Below are 17,125 nucleotides of genomic sequence, written 5' to 3'. Positions count from 1 at the left end.
CCTGCAGGACATGAAACGTGCATTTCGCGAACACTTGCAACTCATTAGCGAAATTAATTTACGCAAGCTTACGCAAATGATGTAAGGTACAAAACGGAGAAATTTTACAACGAAGCTAATTATGGCTATAGACTTGCGTGAAATCTTCATGCCTGTGAGCAATAGCTAACACCATCAGCGTTGGCTTGTGCCACTGCTTGCGCGTTCATCGTCGTCTTCCTCCACAGCTGACTCCGTTGTAGCTCATAATGCCAACGTTCCCACATTGCCCCTCGCGCTAGTGCCACTGTTCGCGCCTTCGTCGTCGTCGTCCTCCACACAGCCGGCTCCAATGGTGCTCATCGTGCCAGCGTTGCCACAGTGGCCCTCGCCTCGGCACCTTCGCAGAGGGACGGGCAGAAAATTGCGTGTCACCTCTCTGTCGAGTGCTACACAGCTTCTCTGGTCATCCATGCACCTTTAGAGAGTGGAATGGCTCACACACACACACACACACACACACACACACACACACACACACACACACACACACACACACACACACATATATATATATATATATATATATATATATATATATATATATATATATATATATATATATTACTTCAGATCAATCAACCTAGCAAGAAGATACATTCGGTTGAGTCGTTGGAAGTTTTCGCCCACACTTGCAACACATACCTCCCACATTCTCACAATAAATAAAACGGAAATCAATCAAGAGCTTTGACCTGTTTTGCAGCAATGACGCCGGGAGCCGTCTGTATCTGGCGGCGACAACTTTCTCATACAGCGTAGGGAAGGAACTGTGTCGAAAAATTTTACCAAGGCGGCAATGCACCTTAAATCTTACGGCGCAAGAATCTTGCGGCGTGCGCTTGGCGCAGTTTTGGTCAAATCGTGTTCCAAACATGGCTCTCCGAGCGTTAAGTATATTCACAAAAGCACCAAGTCAGGCATTTTTGCATTGAACAGCTGAAAACTAAAGAAAGAAAATTCAAATCAAGTGTTGCGGTTTTACTTGCCAAATCTACGATCTGATTAACAGGCGCGGCGCAATGGGGGCCTCCGGATAAATTTTAACCACTTGGAGTTCTTTAACACGCAACGAAACACAAGTTTTGTTTGCACTCCACCACCAACGGAACGCGGCCTCCGCGACCGCGATCGAACCCGCGACTTCGAGCACAGTGGCGCAACGCCGTAACCAGCAAGCTACCGCGCAGGACCAGCAACCAAAAACTATAAGCCGCCTGTCACCGGGCACCCCCGCTGCTTTCTGTGTCGACCTGCCCGTGCCGCAGTAAATATAGTAAAATGGCATACGGTAAAGATATTTCATTTTTCTCGTCGTGCCTTTGTTAAGCGCGCATATATCCACAGAATGTGCGGTATACGAAGCGCCGGGCCTGCAACGAACGCGCTTCTCTAAAAGAGAAGCACGAGAGTCTATCTCTCACTTCTGTAGCGAGCGTAATAATCGCCGAAGACGAATGTTACACTTTGCGGCCCCTGCGCTTGACTGAAATGGGCCACCTGTATTTGTTGCCACAATCTCCAGGGATCCGAGACAGCGGGTCGATGCTGTAGCAATAAGGCCGATTGCTCGCTTCCACGAACGGCTATATTGCCACGGTGCAGAAATAGTCGAGAGAAGGTGCATTTAGAGGTATTTACACATTGCAGCAACGCTGGATACGCAAGATGGCTGGCCGAAGCGGAGGCACGCTCGCTTCGCCAAATCGTCGTCTTTGTTCAATGCCCCACTGCTCCGTTACATGACGTCCCCGGTCAGAAAGCCGCCGTCAAGGCGCTAGTGTTTATGCAAAGGGCGAAGTAGCGGTGACGTAAGGCATCAGCCTAGACACGAGGACAATATCAGTGGGCACAGGGACGGAGGATGAATAGTCCAGCGGGGTGTTGCGTTTCGCCTGCGACACGTGGTTTTGCCGGCGCGACTGCGGCGGGGCGGCAGACATTTTGGCCCGATCGTCGTCGCCGCAACACTCATCGCCAGGTGTTTCCAGGCGCGACTGCGGCGATGCGACCGCATAGGGATCATCCTCGCATTCCAGTCATTGTGCCCGAAACAGGCGATGCCAAAGCAGGGACCATCCTCTCATTCCAGTCATTGTGCCCGAAACAGGCGATGCCAAAGCAGGGACCATCCTCTCATTACAGTCACTGTGCCCGACCGGCAGCGCTACAACAGGGTGCTACGAGATCGTGCTCGACAGGGTGCTACGAGATCGTGCTCGTCATGGTGCTACGGCATCGCTACGACAGTGTGCGTCACCATTAGCCCATTGTACATTCACGTGCTCGTCTTTTGAGGGGTTCCTTCTTGCCCTCAACTGCGAGAGTATAAAAACAGCTGCCCCCGGACGAAAAAGAGGGGGCTCCGATTTCTTCTGTTGAGTGAAGTGCTCTCCCGTCTCTCTACTTCGGTCAAACCTGACCGCCAACTCTTTGCGATGTTAAAATAAACAAGTTGTTTCGTTGTTACCAGTCGACTCATGCTTTGCCGGGACCTTCGGATGCTTCCAGTTGTACCCCAGGCCGCCAGGCCAACGCTACCCTTGGGGCTTGCGACCCAGGTACAACCACGGGCGTCAGCGCCGAGTTCCCAACAGATCGTACCAGCAGTCAGATCCAAACAGGGGATAGTTCGTAGTTGACATCGTCGAGCTGGCGCAAGATCCTGTAAGGGCTTGTGTAGCGCGGGGACAAGTTTTTCGATCAATACGATGCGGCGGCATGGTGTCCACAGAAGAACTCCTTTAAAGACCCAAGGGAGAAATGAACGTCCCGGTGGCGGCTGTCGTACCTCCTCTTTTGTGCAACCTGCGAGGCAGTGAGCCGTGAGCGGGCAATATGGCGAGCTTTGTGAACCCGGCGAAGATGTCGCGGGCGTACTAAGTTGGAATGTTAGGACATAGTAGGAGTGCGTCGAAGGGCAAAGTTGGGCGGCAGCCGAACAGCAGATAAAATGGAGAAAAACCAGCGGTCATGTGATGGGGCGAGTTGGATGCAAATGTTATGCACGGTAATGTGTCGCCCCAGTCGCCGCGGCCTGAAGAGACGTACATGGATAGCGCCTCCGTCAACGTCCGGTTGAGCCGCTTAGTTAGTCAATTGGTCTGCGGGTGATATGCGGTAGATAGTTTGTGCATGGCAGGACAGGAACGAAGATCTTCGACAACGCGGGACAATAAGGTGCGGCCTCGATCAGTGAGCAGTTGCCTCGGCGCACCGTGATGTAGAATGACGTCACACAGAAGGAAATCCGCAACGTCCCTAGAGCAGCTTGTCGGCAATGCTCGCGTGATGGCGTAACGCGTCGTGTAGCCTGTCGCAACAGCGATCCACTTGTTGCCACTTAGACGTTCGAAAATGGCCTAGGAGATCGACGCCGACGCGGAAGAATGGTTCGGCAGGGACATCGATGGGCGTAGACGTGCGGAGGGTAATACGGCAGGTCGTTTGCGGCGCTGACAGAGTGCACAAGCAGCAACGTAGCGGCGCACGGAGCGATACAGGCCGGGCCAGTAAAAGCGTCGTCGTACACGGTCGTAGGTAGGGGAGACACCGAGGTGTCCGGCGGTGGGTGCGTCATATAGCTGCTCAAGAGGTGCTGCCCGAAGATGTTGAGGTAGGACGAGCACAAGTTCCGGGTCTTCAGAGCAAAAATTGCGTCGGTACTGAACGCCGTCGTGGAGTATGAATGCGCTGACAGCGGGTTCAGGACGCACAGAAGCTACGCAAATCGATGAGGACACGCAAGTAGTCATCGCGTCACTGTACATTGCGAATGTCACGGAAGTCTGAAATGGCCAAGATGCAAGCATCGGTATGGTGGGCGTCATAGTCTGGACTGTCGACCGGGTGAGGAGTAAGGCAGTCGGCGTCCTTGTGTAAACGGCCAGATTTGTATAGAACAGTAAAAGCGCATTCTTGTAGACGCAGCGCCCACCGACCCAGTCGTCCAGTCGGGTCTTTCAGCGATGAGAGCCAGCACAGGGCATGGTGATCAGTGATAACGAAAAATGGGCGACCAAACAAGTAAGGGCGGAACTTGACTACTGCCCAACCCAACGCCACGCAATCGCGTTCCGTGATAGAAAACTTCCATTCTGTGGGCGAGAGAAGGCGGCTAGCGTATGCAAATACGCGCTGTGCATTGTTCTATTGTTGAAGAAAAACAGCTCCTGTTATGAATAGCATCCTGAAAGTGTCGTTAAACTTCGTTTATACCACGGTGTTTTCCTTTTACCCCCCAACTCGTGTCTTTCTTTTTCTTCTTGTCTGTTCAGGTGTTTCTATATTCGACGCAATGATCTTGTATTGCACCCTCCCCCCCTCTATGTAATGCCTTTCAGGGCCTTTGGGGTACCTAAATAAATAAATGGGTCGTAGTGAGCAAGCAAAGGGGGAGCCGCTGGCGAGTGGGCGAGCGTGGCGAAGACTTCGGCTTGCGCAGGGCCACATGAGAAGGAAACATCTTTTTTGAGTATAGGGCAGTGAGCAGGCAGGTGGTGTCGACAAAGTGCTTGATGAAACGACGGAAATACGAGCGTATTCTAACAAAGCTTCTGACATCTCCTGTGCATGACGGCACGGACAGCGCAAATCTTGTCAGGGTCGAGTTGAACTCCTGCGGCACTGACAAGGTGGCCGAGAACAGTAATCTGGCGAAGTCCAAAGTGGCAGTTGGACGAGTTGAGCTGGAAGCCATCAGTTGAGCTGAAAACATCAAGAATGGCCGCCGGACGTGTAAGGTGACTTGCAAACGTGGGCGATGAAACCATCACATCGTCTAAATAACATAAACAAGTGGACCATTTACAGCCGCGAAGTAGAAAGTACATCATTCACTCGAAGGTTGCCGCGGCATTACAAAGGCCAAACGGCATCACCTTGAATTGATAACAGCCATCCGGTGTTGCGAAAGCGCTCTTTTCGCGGTCCATGTCATTTACAGAGATCTACCAATACCCAGAGCGAAGGTCTATGGACGAGAAATATTTGGCTACATGCAAGCATTCCAAGGCGTCATCAATACTTGGCAGCGGGTAGACGTCTTTGCGCGTGATCTTATTCATATGCCGGTGATCGACGCGAGAACGCCAGCTGGCATCCTTCTTTAAAAGGACAACTGGGGACGTCCACGGACTAGACAAATGTTCGATGAGCCTTTGGTCAGCATTTTGTTCATCTAATGCTGTATAACTTGACGTTCGGCATGTGAACCGCGGTACGGACGTCTACGTATAGGATTGGCGTCTGCAGTATACGGTAGCTACTGACGTCTGGCCTAAAGCACAGCCATCAAAATAAAAAAAATGCGTAGGAAGAATGTCAGGTGCGATCATCTTGGTAGGCCGTCTGGTGTAGGATTGGCCTGATGGAACTTGCCTGCGGATTATGGTGAAACTTCTGCGTTTAATAGAGATATCCCGCAGTCATCGATAGGCGAGATATCGTCACAATATAGTCTAGCGGACTGAGTCAATGTCTTCTCTGCAATATTTACGCGTCTGCTGACTTATCGCAAGCGGAACGCATTGCCTGGGAAGTGGTGAAATACGACGTTTTTTTTACGGCGCCTACAACGTCACTGCTTTAATGCGTCAAGGCCAGTGTTTATTAGCGCCGTCTGGAACGCCGACAAGCGGTCACTAAGACCAGTCGACTTCAGGAATGGCAGCAATGCCCGAGTTGCTCTCTGCGCCTGCGACGCCATGCGGCCCACGTTCCAGAAACATTCGTCTCTGATAATACTCTACGTCCATCTTGTCAGTCAGAAAAAAAAATCATAACGAGAATAAGAACAGAAGAGGTGTTCGACTGTCTCCTCGCACCTCAACGAGTCACACATGTGAATGAGATGCAAGCAATATTTTGTAAAAGCAATCTCTAGCCCCAGGTAGAACATTAAAGTTGCGTCACAGCAATCAGAGTATGGGTGTGTGAGAGGGGTGGGGGAGTGCAGGAGGGGTGCAGTTGAAATTTCAACGGAGGATCAATTTACGGAGGCGGCAGTGTTTTTTTCCCTTTGCTCCCCTTCCTCGCGTGTAGTATTGCAAAGCGGAGGCACGGCTGCCTGACCCCCTAACCGTTCCTTTTCCTCGTTTCATCAGTACTGTAAGATATATAGACGGTCAACTGGAGGAGACAAGATGTTAGATATGTGATTGAGTTTTCGTGTTTGGCTAGCGTAGATAAGTAAAGTGTAGTACTTGTAAGTGCTTGAATGTGTTTTTGGTGACACGGCATACGGTATATACCTGAAAAATGCGCCGAAGAATTTTCTTTTTGTTTTTGTTTTGTAGCTGAATCAGTGAAAAAAATAAGTGTCAGGACGCCGTTTTGAAACGGGAAGCCCGCTTTAAATTATTCTTATAAGTAAGGTGCCTAAATAAAATTAAAATCAAATACTTTAAATAGCATATTCCTTTCTCTTTTTTTCTTTCAATCCCGCGTTGCGGTTCCTTTGCTCACACTTTTCTCGAGGACCAACAAGTATCATGCAAGGACCATTAGTCAGCACAACCGAAAGCAATTGGGAAACAAAACATCAAGCAAAAGCGAAAGACAAAGGCATCGAGAAAGCCCATAAGCGACGACCTTGGCGGTCCCGTTTGAGATGCACCCGCCGGATCCCGCCGCCGCTGAAGCGTCTTCTTATTATTGTTATCCTTTTCCCCTTTAGAGGCCGTTCAAGGCCAGGCTGCTCCGGCGCTTCTCATTGTTTCGTCGACCCTTTTGACCCGTAAACTGGAATTTCAGGCCCGCCGAAACGACGAATCGCGGACACTTGAGGAAAACCGATTGCCTCAGACGGAGAGAGAGAAAAACAGAGACAGAAACTTGGAATTCGAGCTTCATCGCTAACGAAAACGCATACAGTGGCCGTCATCGCGCCTCACGCGTCAAAACCGACCTCGAAATTTCTTCCGGCTCCCGGTGAGGGAAGTGGGGAGGGAGGGCTCTCCGCCCTTCATTTAGTCGGAAGGTCGCGCTACGAGACATCAAACGCACGCCATTGTACGTGTGTTTGTTGTTTCGCGGGGTTTGATTCGTGGAGTCTAAAGCGTCCCAAAGCAGCAATGGTGCTACGAGGCACGCACGCCGTAGTGGAGGACCCCGGGTCATACTCGTTCATCCGGGGTCCTTTCGCGAGCGCCTAGATGTGGGTACGCGCGAGGTTTTTTTGAACTTTCGTCCCCGTCGAAATGCGACCGCGGCTCCCGCGAATCGAGCGCGCGACCTCGTGCTAAGCAACATGACACCATAGCCACTGCGCCATAACGACGAATCGAAAAATAAAATAAAAAAACAAGAACAACAACCACAACAAGAAATTACTTTTACTCAAGATGCGAAACATTTGATAAATATTTTCAGGCTTCGTTCAGTAAGGATGCTATCAACAGGCACACTGCCTCTATGCATTCGCCGCTACATGACCTGCGCTGTGAATGTTTGCGAAGAACATTCGTGAAAAAAGTCACGGAACGGCGGCGGCGTTTAGGTCGCCGTCATACGTGTTCCCTAGGCTGGTGTCGCTTGCTGCGCGGGTAGACCTGCAGAATGGACGAACCCTAAAAATCACGTTATGAAAAATCGCTTAGCAAGTGCATTTCGAAATAAATTTAGCCTTACACTATAGGCGCAAATGCAGACATCGGCGAGTTATTGTTGCCAATACATCCATTGTAAACAAGCGCTGTAAGTCGGGCAATTCACGATAAGAAACTTGGAAGACGCTTAAACTTCGCTTTTAAGAGTGGAACGCGATATAATTCAAGGATCCCCGACTACTTCTCACGCTTCCCGGCTATTGCAGTTTATGTAACCGTGATGTTTATCGGGAAACGCTGGCGGCGAACGCTATGCATGAAGGCGAGATTTGTGGTAGAAACGCGGCCTCTTGCCTGGGCCAAACCCGGAGGTTGTGCACAGCCGCGCCAAAAAAATTACATCATAATTAGATTTCGGTTATTGTTTCGCATTCTTAATACTTCAGTCCGAGAAGATTTAACATAAAAGGCATGCGCTGTCGGTGTTTTCTTTCGTGACATTTGAATGACATGTGGGCTGTCATTCTCAAAATTCCCAGAAATAACTTTGACGAGAATGTAAGACGAGGTATGAGCGACTTTAGTGATAGTACGGTGTGGCAATATAGCCCGCATATACCGCATATCATGTAGCAAGGCGTGATATTATATATATATATATATATATATACGGGAATTCTCGCTCACGGGGACGCCGGACGCCGACACCGCGGATTTTCTGCGACGCGGAGCCCTTAACGTTGTCCTGTTAAAATAGTAAAAGTTTGCAGGTATCTATGCGCAAACACAAACTGCGTATAAGAAGAACGTCGCGTACCGTCGGTGTTTATTTACGGCATCTCTTTTGGAAGGCGCGACCACTTCTTGCGAGCCTTTCTGTATTGCCAAACACTTCGAACTTCAAGGTGAGGTGCCGCTGACGATGAGCGATGGAGCACGCTAGTCGCACACTGCGAAAACATCGCCAAAGCCGCGCTTCTCTAGAAAAAAAAAAAGAGACGGACGCGCTGGCATGCGAGACAAAACAATAGCGAGCGTTTACGATGTGCCGTGCCTATAGCATGCACATATAGCGCTCGACTCCGTTGCGTTGTCTTCGCTCCAACTACGTGCCGTTAACATGAAGTGGGTTGACGCGTATATACTTTAGATCTCTCCCTCTTTTGTTGACGTCTTCCAGGTTCTTGAAACGAGCGCGCTGGTGGTACAAGTCGCGGCGCCGCCATCGGCGCCTAATAATGGCCCACCGAGCCGCGCCGTTCAAATAACGAACGCGCGACGTCAGGGCGTCGTTCCGTCAAGCGGGATGACACTTCAGTCGGGACTCGCACACGCGCCGAATCCTCGTCGCCGCTTGACTCACCCGCCAGCCGCTGAAATGCTACGCGAGAACGCGGAAGCTTTTTCGTATTTGCGCTTCCCAGGGCTCGGAAACGCGCCGAACAAACACTGGCACTCGCATTCGCATTTTTCTGACACGTATTTCGCGGCCTACAGCAGACTCCAAGAGGCCAAAGTGAGTGAGAGAGAGGCAATTGCCGGTACGGAGGTCAACTGGGATTGCATCCGGTTTGCTACCCTACGGGACGGAAGATGGGGAGAGCAAATAGACGACATGAGAACTATAACAGCGCTGCTGTGGTTGCTAAAACCTGGATCGTACGAACCTCAGTTTCAGTTTCTGTTTATTCTGACATACATTGCCTGGGTTGAAAGGACTAAAGGCAGATCAACTCTGCCTTCTCTATGTAAATGCGTGATTGACACTTGCGTGTGTGCGTACGCGAGTTCGCGCTCGGTTTTCGTTCGCCCGAGTGGCACGGTTTTCAAGTCACGCGCCCGTTATCGGTGACTGGGAGGCGCTATAGCTTTTGAGATCGAGCTTTTGTCGAAACAAAATCCTCTCTGGAATTGTCTATATACCATTGGGTAGGGGGGGGGGATGTTGAGATGACCAAATTTCCAGAAAGGCAGCAGACTCGTAATGTACGTTATAGCGCGAATACGGCACGCAGGACAGGTGAAAAAGACAAAGGACACGACGCTTTAACCCGTCCTGCGTGTGACCTTTTCGCCTCATTGCAAATGATTGATTATCGACTAGCCCGACACTGACAGTCTGCGCTTCTGGACGTTAATTGGATGTGTTCTGGACTGAGAAATTATTAGCTTGCAGAACTGCTTACGGAGGTGTTTATTTATGCCTCGATGTCTTTTGATCTAGCTCTGTTCTCACTCAGGCTGTCGGTTAGAAATGTGTGTAGTGACTGGATTTCAAGCATAGCGCCATGTTATCACATTAAGTACTGCCGCGGTGTTTCTCATCGCCTGAAGAGACAGGGATAATTGCTTTTATAACACATTAGGTCCGGTGCGCGACAAACTGCACGCACTGCTCGGTGCAAGACCGTTTCTTCTTGCTTGCCTCGTTGAAGTAAGGCTGCGGGGCAGGGAATATCTTAACCGCAAATAGCTATGCTTAGCAGGACGGCGTAGCCATTGAGCCATCGCGGCGAGTTCCCACCAGAAGTGTATTTCATTGGCTGCGGCTCAAGAACACATGTATACCAAACGCGGACGATCCGTACTTGATGCGCTAGCTCACCTGAGCATCTTGGTGAAGTACTTGACTGTCGTGTAGGACTTTCGCGAGATGTTCCCCATGGCGTACTGTACTTGGACTAGGCCACAGCAGATGATGCTGACGAAGAAAGAGGCACCATTATGGCAATCAATCAATCAATCAATCAATCAATCAATCAATCAATCAATCAATCAATCAGAGATACCAAAAAGAAACAGTACTCGGACACGACGGTGTAAAACCACCTAAGATATACAATTTCTTAATATTCAAGCCTGAATATTTCACAGTTTTTTTACAGTTATTTTTGATGAGCAAAGTTTTTTGACTCGGAGTCTGCAGCCAAAGGTATACTCTAAGGAATATGTGCATGCTTTGGGACTTGTATTGTCCACAAACAATAATCGTAACTTATTTTGCGTCGACTTCCTTTAGTGCATAGACTGACGTCATCGTGGCCGTCATATTAGGGTATACTGGCAACTCGAAAAGCTGCGTAAACAAGACACAGCACGACGAGTCGTGAACTGAGTTACAAATAGATTACAGCGACAATCCGGTGAGAAGCGGTCCCTGTCAAATGGCAAAACAATGTACACCTGCTGACGTTGTCACGTTGTAGCGACGCTGGTAGAATCAGACCATATGGCACAAATAGGGAGTCGCAAAACGAACTCTTTATTGGGCAAACCTATGCCCACAAATAACATGTTACACTTGGGCAGAAAAGAGTGCACTAGGGCAGAATGATAGTGACCAGCGCATGCGTTGATCGTCGAAATCTGATCCAGAGGTGAGGCTAGGGTGCCACTACAGTTGAGGCGCGTTCGCCATAGCTCTTTATACATGACACTGCATAGGTTCCATCGTAACTATTGGTGCTCGTGTGCATTCTAGAATATACAACACTATTCGCGTAGTGCATGCAATCTGATTACAAGAGGTTCGGCAGCAACACAGACAACAGATAGACTCGGCGAAAAAAATTCGGAAGTTCGGATACAGAAAGGCGCGTCTTGCGATGAGCGATAGAACTTTAACACTTGCTAGCCGATGAAAAGCGGACAGTGGGAAGAGATAAACAAGTACGCTTGTCAATATGGTGTACTGCCGTCCTCGTAGCCGCCATGTTTGGGCACTAGCACGGTGACAAGCTGCGCCTGTGACGTGACGTGCAAACTATCTACAACGCTGCGCCCACGATACTGTCAGGCGACAAACGTCATGCGCGTAAAGAAGTAAATTAGATTCTAGCATTTTACGCGCCAAACCAGCAATTTTATTACGAGGTACGCAGTAGTGGGGGACTCAGCATCAATTCTGACCACCTGAGATTCTTTAGCATCTAAACCTAATTACACCACCACGTCTTTTCTTTTTTAATTCGCACTCATCCAAATACGATCGCGGAGGCCAGAAACATGCCGGCCGGAAGACGGCGGTTCCAAATTCACTGCTCACAAACTCGTTCACAAGACATGATAAAATGTTGAAGTAAATAAACAAAAAACGAGCAAACGAAGTAAGAATATTACGTAGACTGGTGTAAGCGCACGTATAATCGGTGCACATATAAGCAAAGCTCCTGCAGAATATATATATATATATATATATATATATATTCACACGCCGAACAATACCATAGGCGTAAATGTGCGGACAGCTCGCACAACATGCAAGTTGCGCGAAAAAATGAGCATTAACAAACACAGAACGCTTGCACTGCGCAGAAGACGGGATGACTAAAACATGTACGAAATATTCAGCAGAATCTATCTCACGATGTCGACGTTAATGTGATTTGCAGTGAAGTGGCGACACGCCGCACTGCAAACACCGAAACGCGTCATGTATCAACCGTGCACTGCCGCCTGGTTCCTCTGCTACACTTCCCTCTGGCCATGCCACGCCATCTTGCGACGGGCCCGCGAAGTCGGCGCGTAGCCTCCGAGATGGGTGGCGCGCCGGTGTGAGCGAACACTTAGAATGCTCGAGGAACCCATGGACGTGGGTTCGATTGGGCCCAGCACCGGAGAATTCCTTTTCTTTCATTAAGTAGGGCCGTGAAATATGTTATACGCCCACATTTTTAGAATTTACTACCTTCGTGATCGGCCTACACTTTTTCGTGAAACAGATGCCGGCAGACCGAAACGCGCTTGAAATATCCAAAGAATGCTAATCGCAATAATCGAGCTTTCGCTGAGCGTTTACGGTCCGCTCCACCCAGCAATTTGCACACAACTGCTTTGCGGGAACGCTAGTGCACGTGCGCGTAATGCCCGCTCCTTCGCTCCGCTACAAAGCCGACTGAGCGGAGGCGAAGGCACGTCGACCCACTTGGCTTCGTCGTTTCGTATAGCCAAGCTGATAGCGCATCGCTCGCGAAACCTACGTAGTTCCCTGCAGTGCCTCCAAGGCGTGGCTCAGCTAGCGCGTGAAACCTGAGCGGATCGGAACGGAGCGTAAGAGACAACTCTGCCAAAATTGCATCATCATCATCATCATCATCATCATCATCATGTTTTATGTCCACTGCAGGACGAAGGCCTCTCCCTGCGAACGCCAATTACCCCTGTCCTGGGCCAACCGATTCCAACTAGCAACCGCGAATTTCTTAACTTCAGCGCACCACCTAGTCTTCTGCCTTCCTCTACTGCGCTTCCCTTCTCTTAGTACCCATTCTGTAGCCCTAATGGTCCAACAGTTATCTAATAATTGCAAAATAGCTTTTTCAGTGAAAGTTTTGCCGGATGCATTGTCAAGCTGTTTGGTTCCTGAACTCGTGAAAGTAGCAACCCAAGTTCGTACAAGAGTTTCAGAACGCTGTTCTGCCGCTGTGTAATGTATCCGACCACCATTCATCGCCTTCCGACTGTTGTTGTGACGGTCACGTTTGCAACGGAGTTGAATGCACAAAAAGAATATAACCGGTCGGCGTATGATGTATGTGCATAGTGTATTTTAATTTACCTAAAGCTATAACGTTGTAGACTGCGAAGGCTTCTACTGGAAAAGAGCCCGTTTAAATAAGACAGTGACAGTGATATTTAGCGCACGTAATTATAAAGGACCTAAAAGTAGGAAGCAGACCTGTGCGTTCGTTGCGCATAGGCTATAAGGGCGCGATAGCAGATAGGACGCATTGAAGGCTCGCATATTCAATGACATATTCTGTAGCTACCGAAGAAATCAGAATACGCCACTTATTCCCTTTTTCATGACATTCGTTTTCGAAACTACTGATTTCCTAAGAGTTGTTTTTTCTGTGCGCAGTCCATTTTGCTCGTTCGTTTTGTTTCGCTAAAAGTAATGATCGCGATTGTTCGCACGGGCGACACGAGTTGTGCGGGTCGACATCTGTTTTTCAGTTGTAGCAAGAGCTTGCTGCACCTCTCTCTCTCTCTCTCTCTCTCTCTCTGTTATTAGAATTATTATTTTTTTAATTCCACAATCCAGCCAACCAGGCGTACGCGAACCCAGAGCCAAATTACCGAGGCCCAAAAAACTGTATACCTGTCGAAAAGCGCAATGAATATCCCTGTCAGACGCACAGAGTGCTCTGTTCTCTCATTAGCGTAGATGCTGACGCAGCTGCTGTTTCTGTCGCCGTTGCGCCTGCTGCAAGCTTTCCGTTATACTTACGCCGTTATGTGGAAAATACAGACTTCCCGCCGATGCATACAAGCGCGCCATTCATTATACCAGGAGACGCTTTTTTTTTTCCAAGTCTTTCGCTGCACGCAATGTAGCATGTGTCATCTTCATTACGCGTTTCTTAATTACTTGCGTGCCTCACATCGCAGGCAGTCAAGCTAGGGGGCGACTATACCTCGCGTGACGAAAGGGTAAACGAAATGCGAATACAGAGAAAGGAACCCGAAAGGCTCTGGGCTCCTATGATACACGGAGCTAATCTTTCACTTTACGAGCAATCAATCAGCCGAGTCGTTTATAACGAAGCAAGCGGGTAGGCGTGCTCTGAAGGAAGAGCGGTTGAGCTCTCAGGCACATTATAAGTAGCTCCACTCAGGGGCACCTGTGGGTAGCGAGCCACAAAAGAAAGTGATTAAGGAGGCGGTAAGAAGAAAGGGGTTCAAGTTACAGTGACTGAAAAAAATAAGCTCCTTTACTTAACTAAAGTTCTCAGTAGTGAGTGATGCGGCATAATTAACCTTTCCAAGTTTATGCTGGTCACATGATACCTGCGCCGCGTGTACACGGTGCCTCAGTATATGAAAGAAAAATATCAGATTTGCGTTTACAGACGGTAATTCTTGTTTCTTGTTGCCGAGCTGAAATCACCAAGTACCATGTGCGAGGTTCTTGAACGCGAGAGTTAAAATGCGGCAAATAAAGGTGTGTTAGGTCCTGAAAAATAGGTTTGCGAGAATCCTCGCTGGAACACAGATTAAGTGTTCCTTTTGCTATTGGCGCAGATTCGTAGATTGCAGGGGCGCCTTTCAGTCACCTCTGGAACATGATGAGAAGGCATTATGTGGTATCGCTTAGAACTTTGTTTGTGTGCGTGGAATAGCTGGATTTTCGGTTTTCTACATTCCTATAGGCTCGGCCTCAATTATTTGATTGAGGACCTTAAGAGAGAAAGTGTAGGAGTAGAGTTGAAGATTAATAGGCAGAAGACAAAGATAATTATCAATAGCCTGGCAAGGAAACAAGAGTACAGCATCGCCAGTCAGCCTCTAGAGTCTGTGAAGGAGTACGTTTACCTAGATCAATTACTCATAAGGAACCCTGATCATGAGAAGGAAATCTGCATAAGAATAAAAATAAGTTGGAGCGCATACGGCAGACATTGTTAGATCCTGACTGGAAGCATACCATTATCATTGAAAAGAAAGGTGTACAATCAGCGCATTCTACCGGCGCTAACATATGGGCCAGAAGCTCGGAGACTGACAAAGGAGCTCGACAACAAGTTAAGGACCGCACAAGGAGCGATGGAACGAATAATATTAGGCGTAACGTTAAGAGACAGGAAGAGAGCGGTGTGGATCAAAGAGCAAACGGGGATAGCCGATATTCTAATCGACATTAGGAGGAAAAAAATGAAGCTGGGCAGGTCATGTAACGCGCAGGTTAGATACCCGGTGGACCATTAGGGTTACAGAATGGGTTCCAAGAGAAGGGAAGCGCAGTCGAGGATGGCGGAAGACTAGGTGGGGTAATTAAACAGGGAAATTCGCAGGCGCTACACCCTAAAAACGTTTGCACCCTTTGGGGTGTATATTTGCCACAGAACAATAATTGTCATCTGTCTTGCCCGCATTTCCTTACTTTAACGCTGCGAGCCCGGTACTTCCAAGTCACGAACGGCATGCGCGTTATCAGCATGACATAGCATTCTGGACAGGAAAATAAAGATTGCAGCGTTTTCAAGAAAGGAAACGCAAGCAAGACAGATGACGAGTACTGTTGTGTGGCAGATATACACTCCAAAGGGTGTAACAGTTTTTAGAGTGTATAGTTGGAATCGGTTGGCGCAGTACAGGGGTAATCGGAGATCGTAGGGAGAGGCCTTCGTCCTACAGTGGACACAAAATAGGCTGCTGCTGCTGCTGCTGCTGCTGCTGTTGCTGTTGTGATGATGATGATGTTGTTGTTGTTGATGATGATGATGATGTTGTTGTTGTGGTTGTTGTTGTTGTTGTTGTTGTTGTTGTTGTTGTTGTTGTTGTTGTTGATGATGATGATGATGATGATGATGATGATGATGATGATGATGATGATGATGATGATGATGATGATGATGATGATGATGATGATGATGATGATGATGATGGGCTCGGCCTGCCACTCGGCTATTAGAGGTAAGGGGAAGAGGGGTCATAGCATATGCGGTGTATTTGGATGACTGCCAAAGATGCCATACCGAGGCCACTGGGGCTCTGCTACTTGTCCCCATAAAAATGTGTGGTATGACCGGTGTAAGCGTGAGCAATCTGCAGCCTTGGCTATATATACTTGAAATCGCAGGTTAGAAATCTGTCTACTTTATTGCGGGGAAATATAGCGCGTAAAAGAAAAAAAAAGCAAACTGCGGGGCGCGCAGAACCAATGATCATTATCACGAAGCGGGAAGTGGTGGGGTACCACTAAATAAATTCTGACCGCTTGGGATTCCTTAACGTGCGCCTATGATGTAAGCTGTACGCGAGCATTTTGTGCGTTTTGCGCCCACCGAAATGCAGCCGCCGCTACAGACATCGAACCCACGACCTCGAGCCCAACAGCGCAACGCCATAGCCACTAAGCAACCGTGGTGGGCGAGAGAGAGCTAGTTGACGTTGTAACTATGTATACGGTTTAGTTTAGACATCGCTTCCTGGTAACGTGGCGGTCCATGCGGAAGTTCGTAACACTAAATTTCACAGAGTAACTGTGCCTGTCGGAAGTCACGTCAGAGAGAAACGTGCTTGGCTTACCTGATGATACCCGAGAAGTGGACCAGCTCAGCGGTGAGGTACGATAGATAGGCGATGCCTAGGACAGCCAGAGGTTCGACCACTGCGGAGAAAGGCGTGGGGAGGAAAAGAAAAAATAACGCAGAAAAGAAGGAAAGCAGGAACAATTCCAGTTAAACTTTTTTCTCGTTGATTCTAACTGTCCACTAAGACATGGGCGAGAAATGCGAATTACACGACGTAAATGACTAAGCTGGAGAATCACGTAGTCAGCGTGGCGCCATCAACTGTACACTTCGGCATTATTTTAATAACTAATAAGACACTGAAGCGACGTTCTTTTCAGTTTTAGCGAAGCTGTTCAATTCATGTTTACCGTTGAAACATATACAAATGGTAAAGAAAACAGCACGCACAAAATTCTGATGATGGGACAACGCTGTTAAGTGTGTGCAGTTACAAAAACGTCAAAACAAAAACTAAGAATAAAATTTTCAGCCTTTACTGGGCTCTGAAAACAAGCAACGCAC

General features: G+C 48.6%; 1 protein-coding gene across 1 annotated transcript in view; it reads right to left on the bottom strand.

Annotated features, from left to right (window-relative positions):
• Positions 1-17,125, bottom strand: part of LOC142575388 (uncharacterized) — a 209,542-nt gene that overhangs the window by 59,197 nt on the left and 133,220 nt on the right. The window contains exons 14-15 of the mRNA XM_075684725.1: positions 16,617-16,698; positions 10,192-10,287 (exon numbers count right to left, since the gene is read on the bottom strand). Coding sequence (XP_075540840.1) covers positions 10,192-10,287; positions 16,617-16,698 — 178 coding nt within the window. The remainder of the gene's footprint in view (positions 1-10,191; positions 10,288-16,616; positions 16,699-17,125) is intronic.

This window comes from Dermacentor variabilis, chromosome 3 (assembly GCF_050947875.1).
Source record: "Dermacentor variabilis isolate Ectoservices chromosome 3, ASM5094787v1, whole genome shotgun sequence".
Lineage (NCBI taxonomy): Eukaryota > Metazoa > Arthropoda > Arachnida > Ixodida > Ixodidae > Dermacentor > Dermacentor variabilis.
The sequence above is the reverse complement of the archived record's forward strand: the minus strand, read 5'-3'. Positions and strand labels throughout refer to the sequence as shown.